The sequence below is a fragment of the Danio rerio genome, chromosome 6 (assembly GCF_052040795.2).
Source record: "Danio rerio strain M-AB ecotype USA chromosome 6, GRCz13ab, whole genome shotgun sequence".
NCBI classification, from domain to species: domain Eukaryota; kingdom Metazoa; phylum Chordata; class Actinopteri; order Cypriniformes; family Danionidae; genus Danio; species Danio rerio.
Genome location: NC_141026.1, coordinates 29,171,236 through 29,199,159, shown reverse-complemented (window position 1 = coordinate 29,199,159; position 27,924 = coordinate 29,171,236). Strand labels below are relative to the sequence as shown.

General features: G+C 35.3%; 1 protein-coding gene across 2 annotated transcripts; it reads right to left on the bottom strand.

Moving 5' to 3' along the window:
* Positions 1-870: 870 nt before the first annotated feature.
* On the bottom strand, positions 871-27,041 carry LOC101882153 (ephexin-1). 2 transcript variants are annotated; one of them, XM_087257227.1, is made up of 16 exons: positions 26,928-27,041; positions 23,534-23,637; positions 18,066-18,423; positions 15,293-15,436; positions 14,085-14,186; positions 13,385-14,001; positions 13,113-13,273; positions 11,069-11,221; positions 9,861-9,990; positions 9,004-9,078; positions 8,820-8,909; positions 6,857-7,008; positions 3,279-3,452; positions 3,071-3,144; positions 1,256-1,360; positions 871-1,150 (listed from the first exon to the last, which is right to left on the bottom strand). In XM_087257227.1, exons 3-16 carry the CDS (start codon positions 18,406-18,408, stop codon positions 957-959), a joined length of 2,514 nt encoding a protein of 837 aa, XP_087113353.1. In that variant the 5' UTR covers positions 18,409-18,423; positions 23,534-23,637; positions 26,928-27,041; the 3' UTR covers positions 871-956. The 2 variants fall into 2 exon arrangements, with proteins under 2 accessions (XP_087113353.1, XP_087113352.1); XM_087257226.1 differs by lacking the exon at positions 23,534-23,637.
* Positions 27,042-27,924: the final 883 nt, after the last annotated feature.

Below are 27,924 nucleotides of genomic sequence, written 5' to 3'. Positions count from 1 at the left end.
AACCTCTGTGGATTCTTCAGAAACTTAATTTACTCATTTTACCTATTTAATTATTTATTTTTATTTCTTTATTCTATTTTATGTTGTCACCCGCTAAACTATGTTGCCATTTTTTTGCTCATTGACTCATTGTATGGGATTTGTCCGGGACAGTGCAGAGTGTTGTGTTTGTTTCTTTGTGGTTGTTCTTGAAAAAAATTAATAAAGTATATTTATAAAAAAATAAAAAAAACATTTTATCTAACAGTTCAACATATATTCTATATATACTGAAAAAAGTTCCTTCAAATCGTTTTCAAAGGGGTTGTACTCATTAATGTTGGGTACATGCATACAGTCAAAAATGATGTTTTCTGTTTGTTCTACTTATTTAAAATGAGCTAACTCAACACAATTCTTGAGTTTTTTTGTGACAACTTAATTGTTTTATGTTCAATACACTTAAATTCATTTGCTTTCGGCTTAGTCCCTTTATTCATCAGGAGTCGCCACATCGGAAGGAACAGCCAACTCATCCAGCATGTGTTTCACACAGAGGATGCCCTGCACTAGGGAACATCTACTATACAGCCAGTTGAGTTTTTTCAGTTCACCTATAGCCCATGTCCTTTAGCTGTGGGGGAAACCGGAGCACCCGGAGGAAAACCACACTGACCTAGCCGGGACGTGAACCAGCGACCTTCTTGCTGTGAGGCGATCATGCTACCCACTGCGCTACCATGTCACCAATATTTAAATCATAAAAATAAAAGTTAATTTAATAAAAAAAATAAATAAATATTGTGTGAAACCCTGATTTTTTTTTACAGTGTACACATTCTCTCTCTCTCTCTCTCTCTCTCTCTCTCTCTCACACACACACACACACACTTTTTTCTTCACTTTTTTTTATTTCATGTCAGTAAGACACTATCAAACAGTATCTAAGAACAGACTCTCTCTAGGAAAGCGGTCTCTCATTTTAGGCATTTTGTGGTTGTTTGCTCAAGGCCTCTGTTGCGCTGTTTCAGCAGGCGTGTGGCCGTCTGTAGGACATGATACCTCTGACGGAGGTGACGTCTCTGTACATGTTCATTAGTGATCTCTACTACACATGAGGCCGAGAACCAGCCCCGCTGTCCATCCTGTACTCTACGGCCCTCCAGGAACCCTACAACAGCAGAGAGTAGAGAATGATGAGACAGATCCTCAAAAAAATCACCCATGATAAAATAATTTGATTTGGTATAGCAGAACTGTGTTGGAAAAACAGTACCATCAGTAGTTTTCTGTATGACATTGATCAGATCTCCCTGCTGTAGACTGAGCTCTCCTCTCTGCTGTCCAGTGCAAACCTCAACACATCGCACCTGAGGACAATCTTGAACACAATGACCATTTCAGTATAGTCTGTTCATTTATTTAATAGTTTATCACAGATGTTTAAATAATTATACTCCAAATCATATTTTCAATGATCTCAAATCATAATTGCACGTCTCTGATTAACACAGATGTTTCGATTTTGTAGCAACACATTCTCGAAGTCATTGACACTTTTGCCCCCTAGTGGTCAATCTGTAGCCACACATGTTCTAGTTTGCTTGTTAGGGTGAATTTTTCTTTGTTCTTTTGCTAGAGCTAATTGCTGCTCTATAATGTTATCAGAGGATTATTTAATTTACCTAATCCAGCTTAACCTCTGTGGACTTGATGGGTGGAGTTTTGTTTAGTGATATTTATGGATAGGGTGAGGGTGGACCATCTAGCGAAGTATGTTGCTAGACGAGATACAGCTGCGGCTGGAAGTAAACGAGAATTATGATTTATTAAATTTTCCAATAATTGTATTTAGTGACGTACCAACCCCAATGTAATGTAAAAACAGTAAATATACAGTGTATTTTTTCATATTTAAAATTAATTACACATTAACATAAAAATAGCAATTATTGCTGCAGATGTTGGGATATGCTACTGTATATTGACGTGCGTATCCAGCTGTATCCCTTTGAGTGGAAGCTCAGGTGTCAAGCTCCATCCATTAGCTCTATGTGTCTTCTTAAGCTAAAACGTCTTAAATGACCTGTGAAATCAAAGAAGTCTGAATTTTTCTGTTTACAGAAGCTGAACATGAATTCCTACACAAAGCTTTTGTTTAATGGTGAATTTTAGTGTTGGACATTTTATGCTAAACGACTGAAAATAAAATCTGAAGATACAAGCTTTTTCTTCATTCACAGTGTTGAGAATTTTTAGATGATCTCAATTCAGATATGTAACTTCAGTTCAAGCGTTTTTAGTTTCACTCATCTTCCATAATCCAGAATGATATACTACAATAAGTGTATAATTTACAGTAGGCTAAATTGAATAATTCCTAATGTAAAATAGTGCAAAATGTTGAAATGTGATAGGGGACATTTGATTCTGTTTTTTTTTTTTAATTGTGTAACATTGTAAACCACTAAGTATAACAATAACAGAGTTAATTTTTCCACCTTTTTGTGCATATCCGGTAAAATAGGTAGTGGAAATATTAATTATGTTAATATTTGTAAGACGAAATGTTCCTTAATACACATACAAACATTATTTTTAGAGTTAACTCGTTATAATTTGTTATTATTAAAACAGTTGTGTTAAAAGTTTTTGTTTAAAAGATAATAGGGTTTTCTTGGAAATGCAAAATGCACGCACGATTCTGGAATAGAATTTGTCATACTAGAATTTATGTTATCTTAACCATACCTAGCTATATTCCCCATAACACTGTCTAACAATGATAAAAAAAAATATATAAATAAATTACATGAATTATTTTGGTTTCTTCTTGAAAACTTGTGTTGTATTATGTTACTTCTGTTACTGTTTCACTTATTGTGAAACTTTTTAAACCACTCATAATTAACAATAACAAAGCTGACACTCTCCACATTTTGGTATTTTAGCTGAAGATGCTAACCTTAAACCAGATTACGCATGGTATGTGAAAACGAGACTTTCATACATTTAAAATATATATATGTTATAGTTTTGAAAATTATTGGGAAATTCACTGAATGTAAACGTAAATGTAAATGATTCTTACCCCATTCTTCATACACAGTGTCCTGTCCATCTCTCCGACCACCTAGCAGCTCCACCCATAAGTTCTTTTCAGCTCTGTGAAAACAAACAGACACATAATAGTTTACCAAGAGAAAGATCATATTATTTTACACTGTTAAATGTTTTACCTAGCCACAAAGGCCATTTAGCATCAATTTGAGGGTTCATTGTAGAGGTGCAGGACTGACTCTGAATTTGTTTGCAGCAGAAGTTGAGATGAGGTGCTCCGGTGATTATGCAAAAGGGTCAGTTGGAATATCCGGTTCAGCTCACATCCCTCCAGCTCCTCTTCCAGATCTTTACCTTCCGTCACCTCCATCAGTGAGCGGTGCACATAGTCATGAACCACAAACCGATCCAACCTGTGTTCATAAACAGACATTAACACCTTAAGATGCACAGGCAAAATATTTTATATATATTTTCAACATAATTCAAATATTTTGAGCAGAATAATAATAATTGCTATAATAAATTTTACTAAATAACAGGAGACTCCATTAAATGTAATTTGGTGCAACAATAGTATCATTTTATAAATATCAGGCTTATTTAGAACAAGAATAATGAAAGGAACACTGCAATTTATTTATTTATTTATTTCAAGATATAATTTTACAACTTCCATATAGTAAAACAGTTGAGTTTTACCATTTTGAGCCCATTCAGCCGATCACCAGGTCTGGCAGGAGCACTCTAATCAGATTAGACTATTAGCATCTCACTCAAAACAGTTTTAATAATTTTCCTAATCAAAACTTCACTCTTCAGTAGTTACATTGTGTACTAAGATCAATGGAAAATAAAAACTTGTTATTTTCTAGGTCGATATGGCAAGGAACTATACTCTCAGTCTAGTGTAATAATTAGGGCTGCAGCAGGAATAATGATTTTACACAGTTAGTTACTTAGCTGGGGACTATTTTCAGGTGCCGCATAATATCATTGCGCCTGTTGTGATATCTTTTTTGAAATTGAGCGAGGCACTAATGGTCTAATTTGATTAAATTATCTATGCTGAGCTAAGTTAAAAGTGCTCCTGCCAGAGCCAAAGATTGACTGAATGGATTAAAATGGTAAACTCCTCTGTTGATCTCCAGGAGACTTGTAAAATAAGCAGATATAGGTTTAAATATGTTTTTTTTCCCTTTAGAATTCTCTATATAAGGATCACAATGCAGACCTAAAACACAGATTAATTGTCATTTTAAATTTTTTTTTTATCCTTCAAACTGGTTTTAGTTATCTGTCAGCAACAAATTGTTAGAGGAATCTGTCACTCAAAAATCATTTACTCAGACTCAATTATTTATTTACTCACACTGTTGAACACCAGACAAGATGTTTCGAAGAATATATATACAGTTGAATTATTATTGTTCGGTATAAGTAGAGATGACAATAAGAATGTTAAGTTTTGCATATACAACTGAAGTCAGAATTATTAGCCTTCCATGTATATTTTTTCCCAATTTCTTTTTAACAGAAATATGGTTTTATTATATATTTTTAGAACACATTTCCAAATATTCATTCATTTTTTTTTTTTTCGTCTTAGGCCCTTTAGTAATCTGGGGTTGCCACAGCAGAATGAACTGGCAACTTATTTAGCATATGTTGTATGCAGTGGATGCCCTTCCAGCTGCAACCCATCACTGGGAAACACACAGACACAGTCATTCACACACATACACTTCGGACAATTTAGCTTACCCAATTCACCTGTACCCCATGTCTTTGGACTTGTGGGGGAAACCGGAACACTCTGAGGAAACCCATGGGAACACGGGGAGAACATGAAACAGAAATTCCAACTGACCCAGCCGAGGCTAAAACCAGTGACCTTCTTGCTGTGAGGCAATCGTCCACTGCACCACCGTAATGCCCGTTTCTAAACATAATAGTTCTAATAACTAATAACTCATCATTTATTAACTGATTTCTTTTATCTTTGCTATGATTACAGTTCCTAATATTTTACTGGATGTTTTTCAAGGCTAGGTTAACTCGGTTTTAGGCAGGTTAGGGTAATTAGGCAAATCATTGTATAATGATGGTTTGTTCTGTAGACAATCAAAAAATGGGGGCTAATAATTTTGACCTCAAAATGGCTTTAAAAAATTCAAATGGCTTTTATTCTAGCAGAAATAAAACAAATAAGACTTTCTCCGAAAGAAACAATATTATAGGAAATACACTATGAAAAATGTCCTTGCTCTGTTAAATATAATTTGGGAAATATTAAAAAAGAAAAATAAACTGACCGGAGGTCACAACTGTTGCAGACTTCAACTGTATATATATATATGCTACACTGAAAAGAGGCATTTGCTGTTTGCTTACACTACTCATTTAAATAAGCTAAAACATAACATTTCAAGAGTTTTTAGGGAAAACTTAATTGTTTTATGTTCAATCCACTTAAATATGTAAAAACTATTAAGTTAACAAGGCAACGCGGTGGCACAGTAGGTAGTGCTGTCGCTTCACAGCAAAAAGGTCGCTGGATCAAGCCTCGGCTGTGTCAGTTGGCGTTACTGTGCGGAGTTTGCATGTTCTCCCTGCGTTCGTGTGGGTTTGCTCAGGGTGCTCCAGTTTCCCCCACAGTCCAAAAGCATGCGCTATAGATGAATTGGGTTAGCTAAATTGTACGTATGTATGTGTGTGAATGAGTGTGTATGGATGTTTCCCAGAGATGTGTTGCAGCCGGAAGGGCATCCACTGCGTAAAACATATGCTGGATAAGTTGGCGGTTCATTCCACTGTGTCGACCCCAGATTAATAAGGGACTAAGCAGAAAAGAAAATGAATGCATCTACATGCCAACAAGTTCTCATTAGATTATAAGTAGACTGTTGGGGTTGGGGTTAGAGTTAGTGTAAGTTGACATGTACAGTTGAAGTCAGAATTATTAGCCCCCCTGAATTATTAGCCCTCCTGTTTATTATTATTTTTAGCCAATTTCTGTTTAACAGAGAGAAGATGTTTTCAACACATTTCTAAATATAATAGTTTTAATAACTATTTTTAATAACTGATTTATTTTATCTTTACCATTATGACATTAAATAATATTTTATACTAGATATTTTTCAAGACACTTCTATACAGCTTAAAGTGACATTTAAAGGCTTAACTAACTATGTTAACTTGGCACGTTAGGGTAACTAGGCAGGTTATTGTATAATGACTTTTGAAAAAATATGTAGCTTAAAGGGGCTTTCTCCAAAAGAAAAATATTATCAGACATACTTTGATAATTTCCTTGCTCTGTTAAACATCATTTGGAAAATATTTAAAAGGGAAAAAAAAATTAAAGAGGGGCTAATCATTCTGATTTCAACTGTACTTGCAAAGTTTCTTATAGTCAGTTAAATGTCCGCTGAAGGATCAACAGATATTAAGCAAACAGTCTATTAATACTCAAATGGACCATCCAAATAAAGAGTTACCAAACAATTAAGAATACATTGGCATTTCACCTTTGTTAATTTAGTTTGACAAAAACGCCATAATGAGACATTTCATCTTTGACCAATATCCTTTTTGCACCTTGATTTACTGTGTAACATTTCAGACATTAGGTTTTATTTATTTTCCATGTGAAAACAGCATCAAATTTCAAAAAGTCAATTAGCGGGGGCCTACAGAAACTGAAGATGGTAGAAGATAGCTTAAAAGAATTATATGTCTTTCTAAAGAGAAAACCTTCAGTATGCCAGTTTTCATTTAAATGAGATAATTTAACTGAAGCCGGCTCTCCTACCCTTTCCTGTTGGCCACCAGCAGTAAATCATTAAAGAGAAGCAGAAGTACAGGACACAGCTTTCTCTGACCGAACATGTTTTCCTTTGAAGTAATTTGAAGCAAATCTCCCTGTTTCACAAGCCAGCGAGAAGAAGACACAAGAGGCAGGGCCTAAGAGAGAGATACAGACATATACATTCAGGAAATTGACACAACAAATTATTTTCTTACACAGATATTTATCCAGTTTTTTCCCATTATTATGGTGCAAATATTATTTTTAAAAGATGGATTCAGTAGAGAAGCAAAGTTACAGATATTTGTTTCTTTCTATACAAAAACGCATTTAAATGAAGTGAATTTATTCTTAAATCAAGAAAAAGGTCATACTTTTTTTTCTTAAAACAAGACTTACAGTGCACTGCCCCATTATATTTTTCTTTCATATAGTGCGTTATAGCTGTTAGTAAATGTAAAGGTTTAAAATATCAATGTCCATGATACTTATTACCACCCCCCCCCCCCAAAAAAAGGGGATTCTGAAGTGCCTGAAACGAGTTGTCCTTTATTATTTTAGTTCCTTCCATTGTATAAGCCGACATAAGTTTGAATCAAATTTGCATATTGTTACATAATTGCATAATGCCCAACAAACAGTATTTACTTCACTAACACTTAACAATATCTGGAGCTCTCTGAGCGATATGATAATGTTTGTTGGGCTTTACTTATGCTGTAAGTAGTAGACCAGCATATTGGGCCATCTGACCAATCACAGCAGAATAGAATCTTTCAGAATGGAGGGGTTAAAAGAGACTACATTTTTCAAAGAATCATTAAAGATACTTCCTACTATGTTGAGGGACATTTACACAACACTATTCTCACATCATTTTGAATGGTGAGTTTTTGTTTGTTTATATTAATATCCGGATTTCCTTGTCTTTTGTATTTTATTAGCCTAAATAACCATAACCTAAATAGCTGGTTTGGTCACGTTTTAGGGTCCTCACATTTCCATTGGGTTCCGTGCCATTTCAAAGTGTTGTGAGAAAATGCAGCACATTTTTGTAAACGGTTATGTGGTTGCAGTTATGGCACAAAATGCAGCATGTTTCATTAATTTGGTTGCGTTGTGAGAAAATGCAGCAGTTTTTTTTAAATGTGTTTGCATTGTGACAATTTGCAGCATGTGTGCTGTCAAACAGATGAAGATCTTTTTTTAATTTTCTGCTGTTTTTTTTTTTTTTTTGTAATTCCATGTGATTTCCTAAATTGCAGCACTTTAAGCTCTCTCGGCCACCGTTGCCTTTTTGAACGAAATGCTAATGGTCAAATCTGATTCAATTCATCACGCTAAGCTAAGCTAAAAGTGACCCGTGCCAGAACAAGAAATCGGCTGAATGGGTTCAAAAATGGTTGAAGTATACTAGAAGAAAAATGAGCCACTCCAAAAAGTGCAGTTTGTCACTTCCATTTATATGGATTTTTTTCATGTCACCTTAAACTTCAGTTTCTCATCAAATCTTGACCAATCAAATGCTCTGTAGTATCTGATGCTCCGCCTTCTTCAAGACTCTTCACACTTCCTTTTTATTTGATGTGTTTGATTTCAACTGCTCTTATTGTCAGAGCTGAGATTAAAAAAAAGAGGCTATTGGCTGTTTTTTAAAGGGGAGGAGCTCATCTATGTCCCACCCTCTTTTCATTTTTCAGTTAAAATTGTCAAACATTAAATCAAAAAAATTATATTTCAAAGCACTTTACAGGACCTTTAAACTCATTGTAGGAACTTTTTTTAATGGAACATTATTATTTGTAATTCTACTACTCAGTTTAATTCAATATTTGTACTGGAAAATATTATCGAAATATTTTTACTAGAACATAAACATACAAAATACAAAGCAAGAAACCCCTTTTTTGTAGTGTTCACATTAAACATCAATAATAAATACATTTAAAATACCGCCTGAAACTACCTTGCAGGCAAACTCAATCTTGTTAGCAATCTGCACAATTTCTTCCATCTGTTTCATTCTTCCCACCTGCCAGTTGCAGGCCTCCAGCAGCTGTAGGCAAACAAATCACAACATCATGCAGCAAACAGATGTTTACACACAGTAGTGTTTATTAATGAAATGCGGGTCCACTTGTCATTCATACCTTAGAGATTTCTGTCAAAGCTCTAAATGCTGCGGACCCACAGTCTGATCCTGGAACAGCCTTTTTCTGGATAGTCTGCATTGCATTGGCATGACTGTATTAGCCAACTCAGGCTCATTCTGATTACGTACCTCTATATACATTTCTGGAGTGTTTAAAATACATCCCAGCAGTTACTTTTTTTATTTTTTTTTTACAGTTTTTATTTTTGTGAATTCACCAGAGACCACTGTGTATGCTTTTTGAGATCTCAAATTACTCACTGTGAGTGCCATTCGTGCCTGCTCTTCTCGGGTAAATACACCAGAGGCTGCTGTCGACTGACTGACTGACTAACTGACTAACTGACTGACCGACTAACTAACCAACTGATTACCCCACCCACCTCCTTCCCTAAACCCAACCGATAGTGTTTTGAAAAGCAATCCAGAAAAAGAAAAGCCCTCGTCTGATTTTTACCATGTTTTTATATTTTACCACATTCTTACCCTGTTATTTACTTGTTTTATTTTTTGTCTTTTGTCTTTGTCTTACCTACTTCCTGGAACCGCTTTTTGCCTGACTTGAGCCCCGTTTTCACAGTGAACTCCACTCTGCATCTCAAATCCTCAGAAAAATGCAATGAGCCACTGGACAAACTGGTAACAGCAGCAAAAACCGTCAACATGAAGGTAAGCGGTTAGCTGAGCGTGAAAAGGAACAGCAACATACTGCCCTGTAGTGTTCGTTTTAAAGACGTTCCTCTGTCTACATAACGCGCAATCTCCAGAAATGTATATAAGGCTTTCAGAATGAGCCTATGTTGGTATTAGCATAACATGTGATGTAACATTTAAAAACAATTGAAGATCACTTACTTCCATTAGAATTTTAAGTCGTGTTATCCTCTGAAATGGCAGGGAAAGGAAGGATTTAAGGGAAAGTCGGTTGCATCGAGGGTCTTCCTGCAGTTTATGCAAGATCTCCAAAATCTGAGGACTCTCTTTTCTGATAAGAGTGCAGCATATTTAAAAATCAGGTTATGTTTTCAAACTGTATACTTTTTAGTACTATACAACTGGCAGAATTCTATTCAACTCTTGAATGGAAATGGAGGTCATTAGATGACTTCTGGACTCAATGATGATTTGGATTATTCAAAACAACTGAGTTTCCTCCATTGTAATCAATATGCATAAATGGATTTGTTATGAGCCACTGGACAAAGGAACTGAATACACTGTGCAATTAATCAACTAAAAGCTAGTCTAAAGTCTAGAGTGCATTAGTTATGAACCTATGCGGGTTCAAACGCTTACACATTGCTTAATAAAGCAATACACAAATATCTTTATATGTGAAAAAAGATTAAACTATTACAAAATTATATTTTTTACATAAATATAAAAACCCCTGCCTCCATGCCTTCTTGACCTCGAGTCTTAATTTAGAAGTAGTTTTGTTGGCTGTTCCTGTACTCCACGAAAGTAAAGAATTGAAGTAAAGAGTAAAAGTAAACTAAAGAGAAAAAAAATGAATGGAGGAGGCTTATTCTTTATCCTCGCGCTGCAGATGGTCTTTTTAACTGTTTTCTCGCTGGTGAAGCATTCAGTTTTTACACTTACGAAGTCAGCCATGTAAATTGCAAATGTGCTGTGGAGGAGCGCAACTGACTCTTATAGGGAATGGTAGATAAGACTCTGATTGGTTTAATGCACATTATGCTCAAAACACACCCATAACTCATTGAGAGAATAAGCACAACCCTGTTAAACCATGCGCCGTGGCACAATGCGTATTTTTCTGACACGCCCTTAATGCTTTTGTGCCATGTTCTTTAGACTTTGCGCCTAGATTATTAAAATAGAGCCCATTGAATGTAAAAATGTTGTAGATCACAAAACCCCTTTGTTGTAGCTAATTACAGGTTTAAATATAAACTCAGAAAATAAGTATGTAATAACAAATAACAGTCATACCAATGCAACATTTAAAAACAGTCAACATTACTACTTTGGTGGTTCGTGTTAATGTCCGTGATAACATCAACAACATTAAATAAACATTAAAAACATGATTTATTTACCCAAGGTTGTGTAATGTCTGTTCTTGATAGGGCATATTACGGATGTAAGTTATATAAGCATCAAAGGGTCCAAGTGCATACTGGTGTACAACATCACAGACACCATCGCAGAACAAATTTGAAGACAGCGCCAATAGCAATGCATCCATGAAGCTATGAAAATAATTTGCACAGATACATTAGAAAAATCAAAAACGTAGTTAATACACATACAGTATCAGCAACACTGTTGCCTCAAAAACAGTTTGGACACTTTTGGCAAAAAGCTTAGCAGATAAAAGAAACTTTAGAGGGTGAACTTGAGGGAACTTGAGGGTGAGTATAAACATGTACAAAACTGTTTTTGGAAGAATTTATCCTTTAAATGCACAAAAATGCATATAATTTATTATAAATATTTGTTTCATCATTTGTATTTAAAGTTTTTTTAAATAATGCAAATACATTTATATATTTTTGAATGTGACTTAGTTGTCCAACTACTTTGTACAACTCCAAATAAAAAAAAAAAATAAAAAAATTGATACAGTATGGAAAGAAAGTGATTTCTAAATGTACATTGATTGTATTTCATTTCAAACAATACAACAAACATCTTTTAATGTTTCCTCATGATATTTATTGTTTTCTTTTTTTCAAAATTAACACATAATTAATAATTATATACATATTTTGGTTCTTGCAACACATTTCAAAAACAGTTTGAACAATTAAACATTTACTACTTTAAAAGATGTTAATGTAACACTAAAAAGAGGTTTAGGGACTGACGACAGCAAATGATAAGGTGTTTCAGGTGTAATTTTGTCCCGTTCTTTCTGCAAACAAAGTGGGCATCAGTATGGGGTCTTTATTGTTGCATTTTGTGATTCAATTTGCACCACGCATTCTCTATTTGAGACAGGTCAGGACTACAGAAAGGCCAGTCAAGTACCTGTATCCTCTTCCTCCACAGAAAGGATTTGCAGAATATGGTTTTGCATTGTCTTATTGAAATATGCATGGGCGTCCTTGGAAAAGAAGTACTGTACCATGACAGACCCTGGCTTCTGGACTTGTTTCTTTTAACAGTCTGGATGACGTTTTTTTTTTTTTTCCTCCAGAGCACACAGCATTCAATTCTCCTTAAATAACTGAAATACTGGTTCATCTGACCACAGTACATGTTTTTATTGTGTGATGGTCCATCCCAGATGCCCCCGAGCTCAGAGAAGTCAGCCGCGTTTTTGGACACTGTTAATTTAAGGCTTCCTTTTGTTTTAACTGCCAATTGTGGATGTAACTACGTATTGTAGTACTTTACAAAAGTTTCCCAAAGTAGTCGTAAGCCCATGTGGTGATACAATTTATAAATGAATGACGATTCTTGATACAGTACTGAGGGATCAGAGATCATGGTAGCCTAGGCTAGCACCCTTGTCCTTTATGCACTGAAATACCTGTAGATTCCTTGAATCTTTTAATTTTATTATGCACTGTTGAAGGTGAAATATCCAACTGTCTTTGCTATTTTTCGTTGAGGAACATTGTTTTTAATTTTTTTTTATAATTTTCTCATGTGTTTGTTGGCAAACTGGCAAACCTCAGCTCATCTTTGCCCCTAAAGGACTGGACCTTTCGATGCTGCTTTTGTATTAAATCATAATTACAATCACCTGTTGACATCACTTGTTTCAAATCACATCATTATTCAAGCAATTACCTGATTACTAGACCTAAATTGCTCCTGTCCCAACATATATGAAATGTGTTGAAAGAACTAAAATTAGAATACAGGAATTTATAAAAAAAAAAAAAAAAACAAAAAAAAAAAAAACACCAACGCAATAAAAATCACGAGGAACACACTAAATCACTACTCTCTTCTTTATTCATTTACAACCTTTTCTGATTTGGGGTTACATATATAGTTCCAACATTATTGTTTCCTAAATATGACATCAGACACAAGTAGGAAAGAAAAAAATCTGATTGTATTCATTGTACTTTTGTACATTTATTCACTGTAATTTCTTGATAAACAAATAACCTGGCTGGTTCTTACCTTTGACTGATCTCTTTAATTTTTGCAATGCTAGAAAACAATGACTTCCTGTCTCGTGGTGCCAGAGCCTCTTTCAAAACTGAAGATTCCTGAAAATGTTCCACAGTCATGGCCAAGCTCTGAAGATAAACCTGCTCGGATATGACAACCTCATACAGATGCTGGAGGAGTGTGAAACCAGACCGGAGCAAAGAATATTGAGAGAGAACAGAGTTGAGGTCATGAAAACAGCTTATAAAGTGTTTCTGTTACTTTTATGGAGTTTAAGGTACCTCTTGAAGCCTTAGCTGCTCCATATTGAGTCGACTTAGTATTCCACTGTTTCTTACGATACTTCGCTCTTGCCATAACTGTTCCAGAGGCTTTTTCAGATTATCACCACACGTGAAGGTTTTGTTAGAAGGATATTTTATAAGTTTGTCCACCAAACCAGGAAGAGGAAGCATTGTTGGAGTTTTCAGAGAACTTTCATTGAGATTCTCCATCTCTGTTGCTTGGTATTTTACAATTAAAGAAATATCCTCTGGACTCTTTGGACCATTGGAAACAGCTGGCATAGCTACAGTTTCAAGTGGCCGGTCTACTTCAGTCAGTTTCTTCATGTGGAAGAGCATTGAGATCATTTCCAAATGAGAGCTACTAAACAGTTTGGGAGAGCAATTTCCTTTAGTCTTAAGAACGTTTGTCTTTTTGGTGCTTAAATCTCTCTCTTTAATTGATCCTGAGAATCTTTTTTGTAGCTCAGAAACCAAATTATCCTTGATGGTGTTGTGAAATGATCCGGCTTCATTGTGCTCAACATTGTTTTTATTCTGGAACTTGAAAGCAAGATTTGGTTTTGACAGACAGAGAGGTAAAAGTGGTCTGTCATCAGGACAAACCTCAGAACCTGGAGAGAAATTACAAGTTACAAGGCTAGAATCAATGATGAAATAATATTTCGTCTTGATAATGATGGATGATTTTGTGTACCTGACTGAGTATTGTGGACAACTATTGAGCTAAAGCATTCAGACTGGGTTGGTGAAGAGTCTATATCCATATAAACTCCATCATCATAGTCATTTGTAGATTCTTAATCAAAAAAAAAAGAGAGAAAAAAAGAGAAAAACACAAGAGCCTCCAAATGAAACCGCTGACAAATATATTCTCATAATAAGAAAGAGTTACACAATAGAGGTGCACTTATGGATTATTCAAACATTAATTTTCCTTTGTCTTAGTCACCTATTCATCAGGGGTCACCACAGTGGATGGAACCCTTAATTATTCCGGCATATGTTTTACGCAGCAGATGCCCTTCCAACCGCAACCCATACACTTTCGCATTCACACACTCACTCTTTGACAACAGTCAATTTGTTTACCCAATTCACCTACAGTTAAAGTCAGAATTATTAGCCCCTCTGAATTATTAGCCCCCCTGTTTATTTTTCCCCAATTTCTGTTTAACCGAGAGAAGATTTTTCAATGCATTTCTAAACATAATAGTTTTAATAACTCATTTCTAATAACTGATTTATTTTATCTTTGACTTGATGATTTTAGTTGATATTTATTAAGACACTTCTGTGACATCTAAAGGTGTAATAAGTTAATTGGGTTAACTAGGCAGTTTAGGGAAATTTGGCAATCTATTGTATAATGATGGTTTGTTCTGTAGACTATTGGAAATAACAATACCTTATATAGGCTAATCATTTTGATCCTAAGACTGCTTTTATTGTAGTCAAAATAAAACAAATAAGATTTTCTCCAGAAGAAAAAATATTGTCATACATACTGTAAAAATGTCCTTGCTATGTTAAACTTCTTTGGGGAAATATTTAAAAAAGAAAAAAAATCAAAGCGGGGCTAATTCTGACTTTAATAGTATACAGTGCGTCTTTAGACTGTGGGGGAAACTGGAACACCCGGAGAAAACCCACGTGAACACAGGGGTAACATGCAAACTCCACACAGAAATGCCAACTGGCCCAGCTGGGACTCAAACCAGCGACCCTCTTGTGCTAACCACTCAGCCATTGTGCCGCCTAATATGGATTAATACATGCTTAGTAAAATGTGTTTTTTTCTCAGTATGGCGGTAGTTAGGGTTTTGGCTCTTAAGATGCTTAATAGTCAAAAAAGCAATAAAGAGTAAATTTAAATCATTACAGTACAGCTAAATGAACACTCACCCGTCACTGAGATCACTTGCGCCGGCTCTTTGGGAAGGGGCCTGGCAGGTACAGGTATGCTTGGAGGGATCCGTTTTGATTTATGTGAGGTAGTTTTTGGTTGAATGTGCCAGTTTTCCAAATGAGTATCATTATTCTTCCCATCTGTGGAAACAGACTGGTGAAAGTTTGCCAGATTTGCTCACATCTGCCTTTGTAGCAGTAGGAAGCAGTCCATGTTAATCTACTGGGAGTTTATTTTCAGAATATGACAGTATACTTTTCAAATACGCTCACTTTATTAGGTACACTTAATCAACTGCTTGTTAACATAAATATATCAGCCAACCACATGGCAGAAACACAATGCATTTAGGCATGTAAACGTGGTTAAAAAGATCTGGTTAATTTTAAAATGAGGGCCAGGATGAATGAAAGATGATTTAAATGATTATGATTGTGGTATGGTCGTTGGTTCCATATATAAACATATTTAAAATGGTCACTAATATATTTTAACTCATAGCCTATATTCCAGTCATTGAAAAACAATGTGTGTAAATGGCCATTGTTTGCTATATTTTTAAATATAGTCAATCCATGTTGCATAAATGACATTTTATACAATATGTGAAATCTGAACCTGCACTTCAATGTCATTATATAATTTGTATATATTTCCATACATAATTTCTATATGGAATATGTTATACAATTACATTTTATACGTTTTACTGTATACTCTATTGTTCATTTTTCATAATTTTTTTAATTAATAAAATTTTCAGAAAACAAATTAACAAATAGAAATAGACATTTAAATAAAATGATTGAACTCTAAACTCTTAAAAACTATCTATCAATGACAATGAGCAGAAAACCCATCCATGTATTGGCATTTATTATGCATAATCTTATGTTCTATAAACTTTTTCCAGGCGTTTTGTGCCTCAGTCTGCAGGTTCACGCTTTTTATATAGACTTGCCTTGAATTATAATCCACAAAAGATGATGATTATTGGACAAAACGTTCAGGATATAACCCCATGTAAGGTTATATTTCAGCAGAGTTTAAACGAACAGTAACTAAAGTTCCTAAAAAATCATGTCACATGCATATTCGAGTTTTCCAATGCATTCCCAAAGACCAAATGATAATTGGGCACAGACAATCACAGGTAGGGAGGCTGATAAGGAAGGGGCTGTTCCATGCAGAGATGATGGCTGACTCCGTACCAGCCCAGCAGTCAATTAGCAGCCAGGATTTCACAGGTTGTATAAAAAAATAAATAAATAAAAACAGGACAAGGGAACAGAATGCAAACACACAAAGACAAACAGGAGAGAGAAACTAGAAAGTAAAACAATACATCAAAATAACTAAATGATAAAAGTTTAAGCAAATCTTCTTACACTGTTGAGACAAAAAACAAAACAAAATCAAAACTTTAGAATAGAAGAAATTGATTTCAGACAAAATAAATAAAACTAAATTAAAACTTCACTACAACAATAAACAACTAGGAGAAAAAAAATAAAAAAGGAATAACAATAGACAAGGATACAAATACAAGCATAAACTAGACAAGATTCTTGATTCTTGAATGCTAAGCAGAAAGAACAAAAGAAACAAGCAAAGACATGAGAGAAGACAGCACAATATAAAGAGAGGAAAGCACACAAGAACCAGGTGAAAACACTTATAAAATCAAGGACCAGATAAGAGCTAAACAAGGGGGTGTGGTAAAGGGAAACAAGATGGGTGGAACAGAATAGCACATGTCAGACACAAACAAAGACTGAAGGCTGATTTATACTTCTGCGTCAAACACCGGCGTAGGCTACGGCGCTGACGCATAGCCCTTCGCCGTGGCCATCGCCGTCACTGACGTGCACCTCTCAAAAATTGTAACTACACGTCGCAACAACGCGTAGCGCAAGCTCTGTGATTGGTCGACTTGCTAGCGCCGACGAGTCTGGGCGGGACCGAAAGCCTGCGCGAATGGCGCGAGCGATTGTTTACAAGTGTGGAGTCCCGTGAAGCTCCGGATGGAAAGTTTTGTTCTTTGTTTACCTCATGGTTAAAGTTGTTGCACGTCTGCCGGTTCCTGCCTTAAAATGAGCGAGTTTGAGTCACTTGTACATCCAGGAAGTGTTCAGAATAGCAAAAAGAAGCGAAGAAACTCGACACAGAGGAACATTTACACCTCACTGCCCACTAGCGTTTCGGAAGTGTTAATGCAGACCAACGGAGACAGCGCGCAGAAGTATAAATGCACAGCTGCGCGCGATGCCTGCGCCGTGAGTTGCGCCGGTCACTTGACGCAGAAATATAAACCAGGCTTGAGCCATGTGCTAGACAGGACAAACAATGAAACTTAAACACACACACACACAGATAGGGCAGACAGAAATGCACATTGAGTTACAAAAAATGTTTGTAACCTTGCACGCATATACACTTTTAAGAACCAAGATATTTTGTTATCTGGAAACCCCACACTGTACAATACGGGTGAAAAACACATACAAATATTGTTATGAAAAGGTTACAACAATTCTAATAACCACTGGGTATAATCAATGTTACGTAAAAGATCACCTCGGAACACACTGCACATCAAACCTTGAAGCAGATGAGCTACAGCAGCAGAAGACACAGCAGTGATGCTCCGGACAGCTAAAAGCTGCTAACTGAGGCAACAATTCACTGGGCAAAGGAAATTTCTTTTTACATGTGTAATAAATAAATGTAGCCAGTGGGTTTAAGGTTCAAAGAATCTGTGTGTTGTACCTGATGCAGATCCAAAATAATTCATGTTGCTATCATTGAAAGACTGCTGCTGGTCAGTATGAGACTGTGACTTCAGCAGACGAGGTTTCGGTACTGGTTTTATCCTCGTGGGACTGATGAGACCTTCATCGGCAACTCTTTGGTGTATGTTTTGTGCCACTGGTGTGGAGTGCTGACTAGCCCAGCGGTGGTGGATCTTCTCCTGGGCATCTCCCCTCAAAATAAAGTCTAAGGCTGTGTGCCATTTCTCACCCGTAATTGAAGGTTTAGGAGGAAAGAAGGATTTGGGCACAGCAAGGTTTTTGCAAGGACCCAAATCACTGTGTCCATCTGGCCCTGGCATGGCCTTCAGACGCTTCTATGGAAGAGCAGATTGAACCAGAAACAATACTTATTAGTTGGCAGTGCAAATTTTGGCAGATGATTTTAAATAATGTGACTGTATAGGAAATTGAATTGAAAGATCGTTTGGTTGACAGAACATTGCCTGCAATTGTTCAGTGGGTAAAATCTGCAGAAGTGTGCTTGTTTATATAAGCAATGAGTTTTTTTTTTAACATTCATTTATTTTCCTTCGGCTCAGTCTCTTTATTAATCAGAGGTCACCACAGCGGAATAAACCACCAACTTATCCAGCATATGTTTTACACAATGGATGCTCTTCCAGCTGCAAACCAATAGTAGGATACAATAATATACCCCCTTTTTTTATCACACACATAGAGCCCATGTTTTTGGACCTACTCGAAAACGGGAGAACATGCAAACTCCATACAGAAACGCCAACTGACCCAGCAGGGACTCAAACCATGACCTTCTTGCTGTGAGGCAACAATGCTAACCACTGAGCCACCATGTCGCCCCAAAGAAACTCATGAATGCTGCCCAATGCTGGTTTTAAACCTACAGCCAAATTCTTTGTAACACAATGCTTAGCACATTGATCTAGTTGATCATGCATGGAGTAATTTTTTTATAATATATAAATTAAAGACTGATGTCACAGTGATGCAGTGGGCAGCACAATCGCCTCACAGCAAGAAGATCGCTGGTTTGAGCCCAGGTTGACCCAGTTACCATTTCTGTGTGGAAGTTTGCATGTTCACCCGTGTTTGCCTGGGATTCCTCCGGGTGCTCTGGTTTTCCTAACAGTCCAAAGATATGCGCTATAGGTGAATTAAATAAGCTAAACTGGCCATAGTGTATGTGTGCAAAGGCAAGAGTGTTTGGGCGTTTCCCAATGTTGGGTTACAGCTGGAAGGGCATCCGCTGTGTAAAACAAATGCTGGATAAGTTGGCGGTTCATTCTGCTGTGGTGACCTCTGATTAATAAAGAAACTAAGCCAAAAAGTATCTGAATGAATGAATGAATGAAATTAAAAGGCCACTAAAAGGGATAGCTCTTTTAAAAAAGAACAATGTCATACTTTACTCTCCCTTCACTTGTTCCAACCAGTTTCAACTTATTATGAAACATTACAAGTCAATGGCAATCAGCTCTACAGCATTTTTCTGAATATTAGAATATGTTTAACAGTTATTTGATATGTTTATGAAGTTATTTGAGGGTGAGTAAATGCAGTGTACGTTTTTTCAACTATCCTTTTAAGATCACTTATAGTCAACTCTTTCAAGACACTTACAAAAAATGTTGATTGTATTTATAATATCAAACTAAACATTCATAGTCTCATTATTTTTGCAAGTTTTTTAAGAAGTACACTTATTTTGATGAGAAGAGTTCAACAAGAATTTTTTCAGAACTTTATGCAAATGATACCTCTATGAAGTATACGCATAATGACATTTAATTTTTAAATAAATGCAATTCCGGTGAACTGTATGCCGTTAAAAAATCTGCATGTTTAAGGTCTGTTTTCTTTATAAATCAATAATCTTCATTGCATGACTGATATACAATATAAAGTGGGTCTCAGAATGTAAAAGAAGCACTGCATTGAATTTCATTTTTCCATGCCATGTCTTTAAAATATGAACAGTTATTTTAATCTTGTTTTACACTTGAACAACTAAATGAACGCTAAAGTCATTTTTATTTAAATTATATTGCAGCATCTATGCTGTGAAAGGAACCCTATAATTTTTTTAAAGAGTCAAAATAACCATTCACCGGAAGTTTACTGTTATAGGAAGATACACCAGCTTTGCAGATAACCCATACTCAATGTGAAAAACATGACTTCTGAAAACGACTTAAAGCTTCAGTTTTAGTCATTTCCAAAAATCTCTTTCTGTGCTACGTATTGTCACATTCAGCTTTCAGTTTCTTCATCATGCACTGTTTCATGTGTTTCCGTTCAGTTGTCATGGTTTGTAGGAATGTTTTCATTTGTTGTCATAATTACTTGTTGCTTCACTGATTATCTCCACATGCTCCTTATTTAAATCATTGGTTACACTTTCTATTTACTGCCTTTAGTTCCTTCTCTTCTTCATCTGGTATTGTTTGCTTTTAGCACACTGTTGTTAGAAGTTCTTATGCCTTACAGAGTATCTCAAACTGGATCCATTTAACCTCCCTTCATCTACATGCCCGGGCCTGATTCTTTTAAAGTCTATCATTTCTATAACACGCACTCCTCTTTTTTAAATGCATGCTTAAGTGTGTTTTTTCACAAGAGAAACCAAGCTTTCTATTATGATAAGTGATTGCATATGCATGGGCAAACCATTCACAGCATTTCCGGCCAAACTATGAAAAAGTGCAGTGTTTGCAAAATTGTATTCATTCATTCATTCATTTTCTTTTCGGCTTAGTCCCTTTATTAATCTGGAGTCACACCACAGCGGAATGAACTGCCAATATATCCAGCATATGTTTAATACAGGCGAGGCAGTGGCACAGTAGGTAGTGCTGTCGCCTCAAGCAAGAAGGTCGCTGGGTCACTGGTTCAAACCTCGGCTCAGTTGGCGTTTCTGTGTGGAGTTTGCATGTTCTCCCTGCCTTCGCGTGGGTTTCCTCCGGGTGCTCCGGTTTCCCCCACAGTCCAAAGACATGTGGTACAGGTGAATTGGGTAGGCTAAATTAGCCGTAGTGTGTCAATGTGTGTGTGGATGTTTCCCAGAGATGGGTTGCGGCTGGAGAGGCATCCGCTGCGTAAAAACTTGCTGGATAAGTTGCCGGTTCATTCCGCTGTTGCAACCCCAGATTAATAAAGGGACTAAGCTGACCAGAAAATGAAATGAAATGAAATGTTAAACACAGTGGATGCCCTTCTAGGTCCAACCCAGTACTGGGAAACACCCATACACTCTCATTTATACACACATACACTACGGACAATATAGCTTATCCAGTTCACCTATAGTGCATGTCTTTGGACTTGTAAGGGAAACCAGAGCCCCTGGAAGAAAACCCACGCGAACAAGGGGAGAACATGCAAACTCCACACAGAAATGCAAACTGACCCAATGGGGGCTCGAACCAGCAACCTTCTTGCTGTAAGGCGACTGCACTACCCACTGCGCCACCGTATCGTCACCTTTGCAAAATTGTAATATAGTTTATTAGGAAAAGGAAAATGTTTGTATTCACTTTTGTACACACAGCTGGAGAAATTTGAAAGTTAATTTTGACAATATAAAATTTTGAAATTCATAATATATGAATATATTTGCAGTTCATCATTCAGTAGCTAATTTCAATCAAAACTACCAACAAAATGAGGAACAGAGCAACAATAAAGAGCACTAAAAGCAACAAATATTTATCATTTTTTGAAACTATAAAAACAAATAATTTGAAGAATGTAACGTTTGAACTTTATTGCTACATCAAGTCTCTTTGTAAAGTTTTAGGAGAAAAAAAAGTTTTGCGTCCTATGAAAAGTGATGGATTTAACATTATGGCCCAGATGGCCTTTGAATAATCTTATTACTTCGAAAAAAAGTTATTTTTTCCATCTTTTTTTACACACAATGTGTCTTTACTGTGAGGGTCATATGCAGTGTTGGGGTTAGCGCAATACAAATAACAAGAATTGCATAATAATATTACTTTTCTAAGTAACGAGTAAGGTGATATGTTTTTTTTTTTTATTTAAGTAATAATATTTGAAATATTTACTTTTTAAAGAAATGTAATGCAAGTTACTTAATTGTTTAAATAATTAGCTTATAAAAAAATAAATAACTAAAATAAAATGAACATAGTCAAGTTGAGTCCCATACACAATGAGAGAATGCAGGAACAGACCAGAACCAAAATGAATGAGCTTTACATTTCTGCAATGGAAGTAATCTCCTTATTCTGAACAAATCATAGAAAAGGTAGGCGGGAGTGTCTCAATGGACAGTGATTTTACTAATAAGACAAAAAGTGAATAAGTAGCAAACACAATACTTTACACGTTTATTAATCTGTATATACGGCATGTATAGCTCGAGGGTCAGGAAGTTCTCAGAAGATAAGATAATCCTACATTTTTTATTTTTTGATGTGTTTTTTTAAAGGTAAATGAATGTGTAGGCTATATGCTGCATTAATAAATAGAAGAAGAAGAAGAATAAGAAGAAAATCCTGTTATGAAACGTCCGAAATCACCTACTACTCAGTAGGTACTGGCTTTGAATTTAAAATTTACTACTTAACCATTAGAAAAGTATGTTTTATACAGTAAGAATGTAAGCAGTATGAATGGAGTTTGCCTGCCATTTTCACGTGACCTACCCATGTCAGTTGCGTCACTTCACTCCCATTCATGAATTCTCTCATGGTGCATCATAGGATATCGTAGTATCCATAGAATAAACACCTTAGAATGTCGCCGAAAATAGTAAGTCATCCGGGTACTACTCGGATACTGTTTTTTAAATTCTATAATTTGGGACACTACTCAACTCTCATACTGATTTTAGCGTTCTGATTTCGGACACAGCCCAAGCCTCAGCCAGCGCAAAATTAACGCAAAAGTAACTCAAAAGTAACGTAACGCATTACTCACTTACTTTTTTGGGGAGTAACTCAATATTGTAATGCATTACTTATAAAAGTACCTTTCCCCAGCACTGGTCATATGGGTGAAAGCTAAATAATACAACTTCTCTTTAATCTCACAAGTTTTCTTAAATTCCCATTCAAAGAAACTTCCTTTGGATTAATGATATGCTTCTATATGCAACATTGACTTACATTAACCCTTGTATGTTATTTGTTTTGATGTTTCATCCAATGTGAGGTGATTTTGAGGCTTAATTTGGCCACAACTTTCTCTGTGTTTCAGCAAACGGAATAGTTTTTGTTGACAAATCTTACATAATTTGGAAAAAACTATTTGGAAATTTAAAAAAATGCAAGAATGTACTACCCTTTCCATATGTTCATAGCTGTTTATACCCCACTGACTTCCAATAGAATGACATCTTTTGATTGCAAAGCCATGACAACATGTAATCATGCATTCTTGATAGTTAGTGGTTTTCCTTGATGGAAAGAGATAAAATCTTACTGTTGATCGTCAGTTGCACTGCAAAAAAGGCTTAGTTTCTGCCTTCTATATGGAGTATAGTGTGTGTGGATAAGAGAGATCTTTGTGCACTTGTCTTGATGTGTCTAAAAAAAAACAAAATAAGCAATAGTAAACCACCAAAAATTACACACACAGGCACACGCGCACAAACACACACACACACACACACACATACACACACACACAAACACACAAACACACGCACACAAAACCATTAACAATTTCCTTTTTGCGGGAACAGCTGGATCATGCAGTGAAAAGAGCTTTCTTTGGGATTTCCCACCTTTCCCATTTGAGATGGTCCAGTCACACGTGTCTCTGCTTGCAGTCAGCTCAACTATATCATCTAGGACATTCTTACTAAATTGAGTCAAGGTAATAATGTATCCTTGGGCTTTTACTAAGTCACTTAAAGGAATTTTGGAAATTTCCCACTTTCCATAAATCTCTCAATGACTAAAAATGTAGGGAGGACAGCAAAAGAATACGAATCTATATGAAGTCATCCCAATTTATATTCAGTATTTTTTGTTATTTTGCAAAAAAAAAAAAAAAAAACGAAAAGGGTATTGTGTTCATGATATAAGTTGCTGATATACAAACAGTAAATGTTAGGGACATGTTTAATGCTACAGTATATAGGTTTTTTAAAAATAAAAGCTACTTTTTTATTTAGCAAGTTTTTAGACAGAGCTTTTAAAAGTAAACTTCATATATTGAATAAAATATTGAAAATTTGCTGTTATGTAATATTGTTTATTTGCAATACTCAAATAAACAATATTCAGATCCATTTATGTCTCTTTGTACTCTATCTACTCAAACATTAAGGCACTGAGTCATTTTGTCATTTTAAATTTAGTCATTTTAAAGTATTATCTTTACTTTGAATAATAAAGTAAAAGTATGAGTAAAAGTTGTACATGTGAATAATAGTAGTACGTTTGAATATGACATTTTCAGTTGAAAAGGAAGTCCTGATGTCATAAAACAAAGTGATACTTCACAAAAGGAAACACATTGACTGCTGAAAAACCCTTTCCAAAACCTTTACATTCAATGTTGCACGCTGGTGGAATGATCTTCCCACTCGCACACAGACTGCAGATTCACTGGTATCCTTTAAACGACAACTAAAAACCCATCTCTTCCGAGAGCACCTTAACCCCCGGTGAATAAAACCAAGACCACCTGTTGAAGCACTTTCTCTAGATAGAACTAAGCATTTATTTAGTGTTTCAAGCTTCAAACGAGATAAAAGATAGTGTAACTTGTGCCATCAAGATCAGCAGGTGAGTGAAGAAACTTCTGGAGTAAAATAAACTCATATTTTCAAGACATGGCGGAGGGGGTGGGGGGTGGAATTTAATGCAGTGCTTTTTGTACAGTGAAGATCACTGATTTTTAAAGAAATCAGACCTTAATTGTGGCAATTTTAGAATTGAAAGATAGTTGACCAGAGGTGCTGAGGCTGACTGGCTGAAATTAAAAGTCTTTGTGCATCCAGCCCATTCTCTGAACACAAACAAGTTACTTTGTATAACTAGCACTTATTGTGTGTATTGCCTGTTTTTGTTTATCGCTGAATGCCTCCTCAATTGTAAGTTGCTTTGGACAAAGCGTCTGCTAAATGACAAAATGTAAACGTAAATGTAAAAAACAGCTTGCAAATAGCAAAATGCCCAGGTGCATGCTGGGAACACCAGTATCAGAAATCCTGTAGTTAATTGACAGTATTAACTTCATATTTTTGCAAAGTAATTATTGTAAACATAACAAACAATTCCAGGCAAAAAATTGACCACATTTCAATTTCAACAAACTTGAACCAAGTATTAACATTAACATCATTTTTTTTTTTACTTTGTTTCTTGCTTGAAATGTTTTTTTAACGATCATTAAAAATACATTTCAGGACCAACACCTGAATCTACAAACTGCTTTTTTCTTCCTTTTTATTAAGGTAAACATGATTTATAAATTAGCTGAGATAAAAGAAAACCTAAAGATAAATAGGTTTATGAGCCCTGTCAGATTTTTGTTTTGTTTTGATGACAACACAAGCACAAGCACATTAAAGCGAGCAGTCCACTTTTCCTCAGTATGAAATGAGCCTGAAAAAACAATGCAGTCAATGCTGCAAAAAGCCCACAACAATCCCAGTCTTTTTCAACTGCTTCAAGACACAACAGATGGAAGATAAGCGAGATGCATCTTAAATATGTCAACATGGGGAAAGAAACACCAGATGCTACATAATCCTATACACATATACATGCAATTGTTTGGTAACTTTATTTTGTTTGGTGCTCTTTAGACATTCTGTCCATTTATTGCAATATAAGCTCTCTACACTGTAAAATCCAGCAGTCAACTTTAGCTAATGAAATGAGTGTAGTTACCTCAAAGTTTATCGAAAGTTAATTCTACTCATTCAAAAAGAGATTTGAACTCAGTGTTGAAGGTAATGAGTTAATTAAATACCTCATTACTTCAACTTAAATGCAGTACGTTCACAGTACTCATATAGATTAGTTGTTTAACTCAAATGGTTTGTTGCAATCGGTTTCCTCAAATGGTTTGAGTTACTTATTGAGTTTACTTAATATCTGCTAACAGTTTATTTTAATGGTTTATATTTGATGGTCTAGTGATTATAGGTACAGCCATGGAAGAAAAATTAAGAGATCATACAGTTCATAACACTTCATTATATATATTTTTTAATGATTTTTTTGTAGATATATATATATATATATATATATATCTACAAAAAAATCATTAAAAAACTTAAAAGTATATACTTTTTCACATATGTTTGTTCATCTTTAGGCAACACCATACCAACTTCAAAAGAGGTAATACAAAAGATAAAAAACAAATAAGAAATAAATATTTGGTGAAATAACCTAGATTTTCCATCACAAATGAACATATTAACCAAGTGGAAAAAATATCTCTAAATAACAACATTTTTATTCTTATTATTTTATTTTAAAGGAAGAAATGACTATTAAAAACTCATTTCAGTTTAAACTGAACAACCATTTTTTTTAGTAAAGCATTATGCCATACCCAAAAAACATTTTATATTGTATTTAGTTGTACAAAGAACTTTTATACTTCCCACATACATTTTTGCTGATAAAAATATTTCAACATATAGCAATGCAATTCAGACACAGAGAAAAGATCTTATATGCATTTTCAGTATAGTACTAAATGAATGTTTTTGTATATTATAGCATATTAACATACATATGGTGCTTGTTAATTGCTTTTAAAAAATAAAAATAAAAACTGAAATAAGACAATTTAAGCCACTTTTTCTAAAATGCACATCATAGAATATGTAAATAAAATTTCCACTCACCTAAGTTTTGTATTCCCTGCTTTTAATCCTGGATTTTTTTTTTAACTTTCAAACTACAAAGTAACAAGCTCAGTCCACACTAACGTACTCTATCTGAGAGTAGATATGCCAAGTGATTCCATCATGCACAACTTTTCCTTGTAATAGTTAAATACAGTCTCAACTTCAAAAGACAGCAAGGGGAGGGGGAGGGGGAGGGGGGAGAGGATTGGTCCAGACATGCAAGTGTAGACTGAGTCAATCAGTTCAGACCGACATGCTTACTGTAACTTACTGTTAGTAAAACTGTAATACTGGCACAATATATCGAAGTATACACAGTGCAACTGCAATTAAGCTTTGTATTTCAATGATTGTTTACTGCAATTTCCAACATTGTGCTGCAGTTATAGGCTGTATGTATTGTATTTAAGTTCTATTACTGTAACGCTGTTGTACTCAAGTTGTATTTAAGCTATTGTATTATACTGGTAATTTAGTTTTATTTATGTAAGACTGTAGTTGCATTACAGTTGCATTGCATTTGTCTTATATAACATTGTAAATGTACAACATTTGCAGTGTAGTTTTATTATAGTAATATTGTAGATGTACAACAGTTGTAGTAATATTGTTGTACCGCAGTAACTGTACTGTGGTTTTATTTCATTAACAGTTTATAAACCATATTCAACTGCCATCTTACTGTGAGATACTGCAGTTTTGCAGGTAAAATATAGTCATAACTATAGTCAAACTACAAGAGCCGTAAAGCAACCTATAAGGAATGACATTGAGTTTGAGCATATTTCATATTACTTTTCAGTTACTATTTGTAGGATTTTCGTTTATTTTCTCTCCATGATCCAAGGGGTTTGAGGGCCTGAGTGATCCAAGAAGCTATGTTGTTGGGGGCTAAATTTCCCTGGTAGGGTCTCTGTTAAGGCAAACAGTCCTAAGTGACAGGTCAGACTAAGTGGAATTCAGATTTCAGATAATTTAGCCAGGGCACAACCCC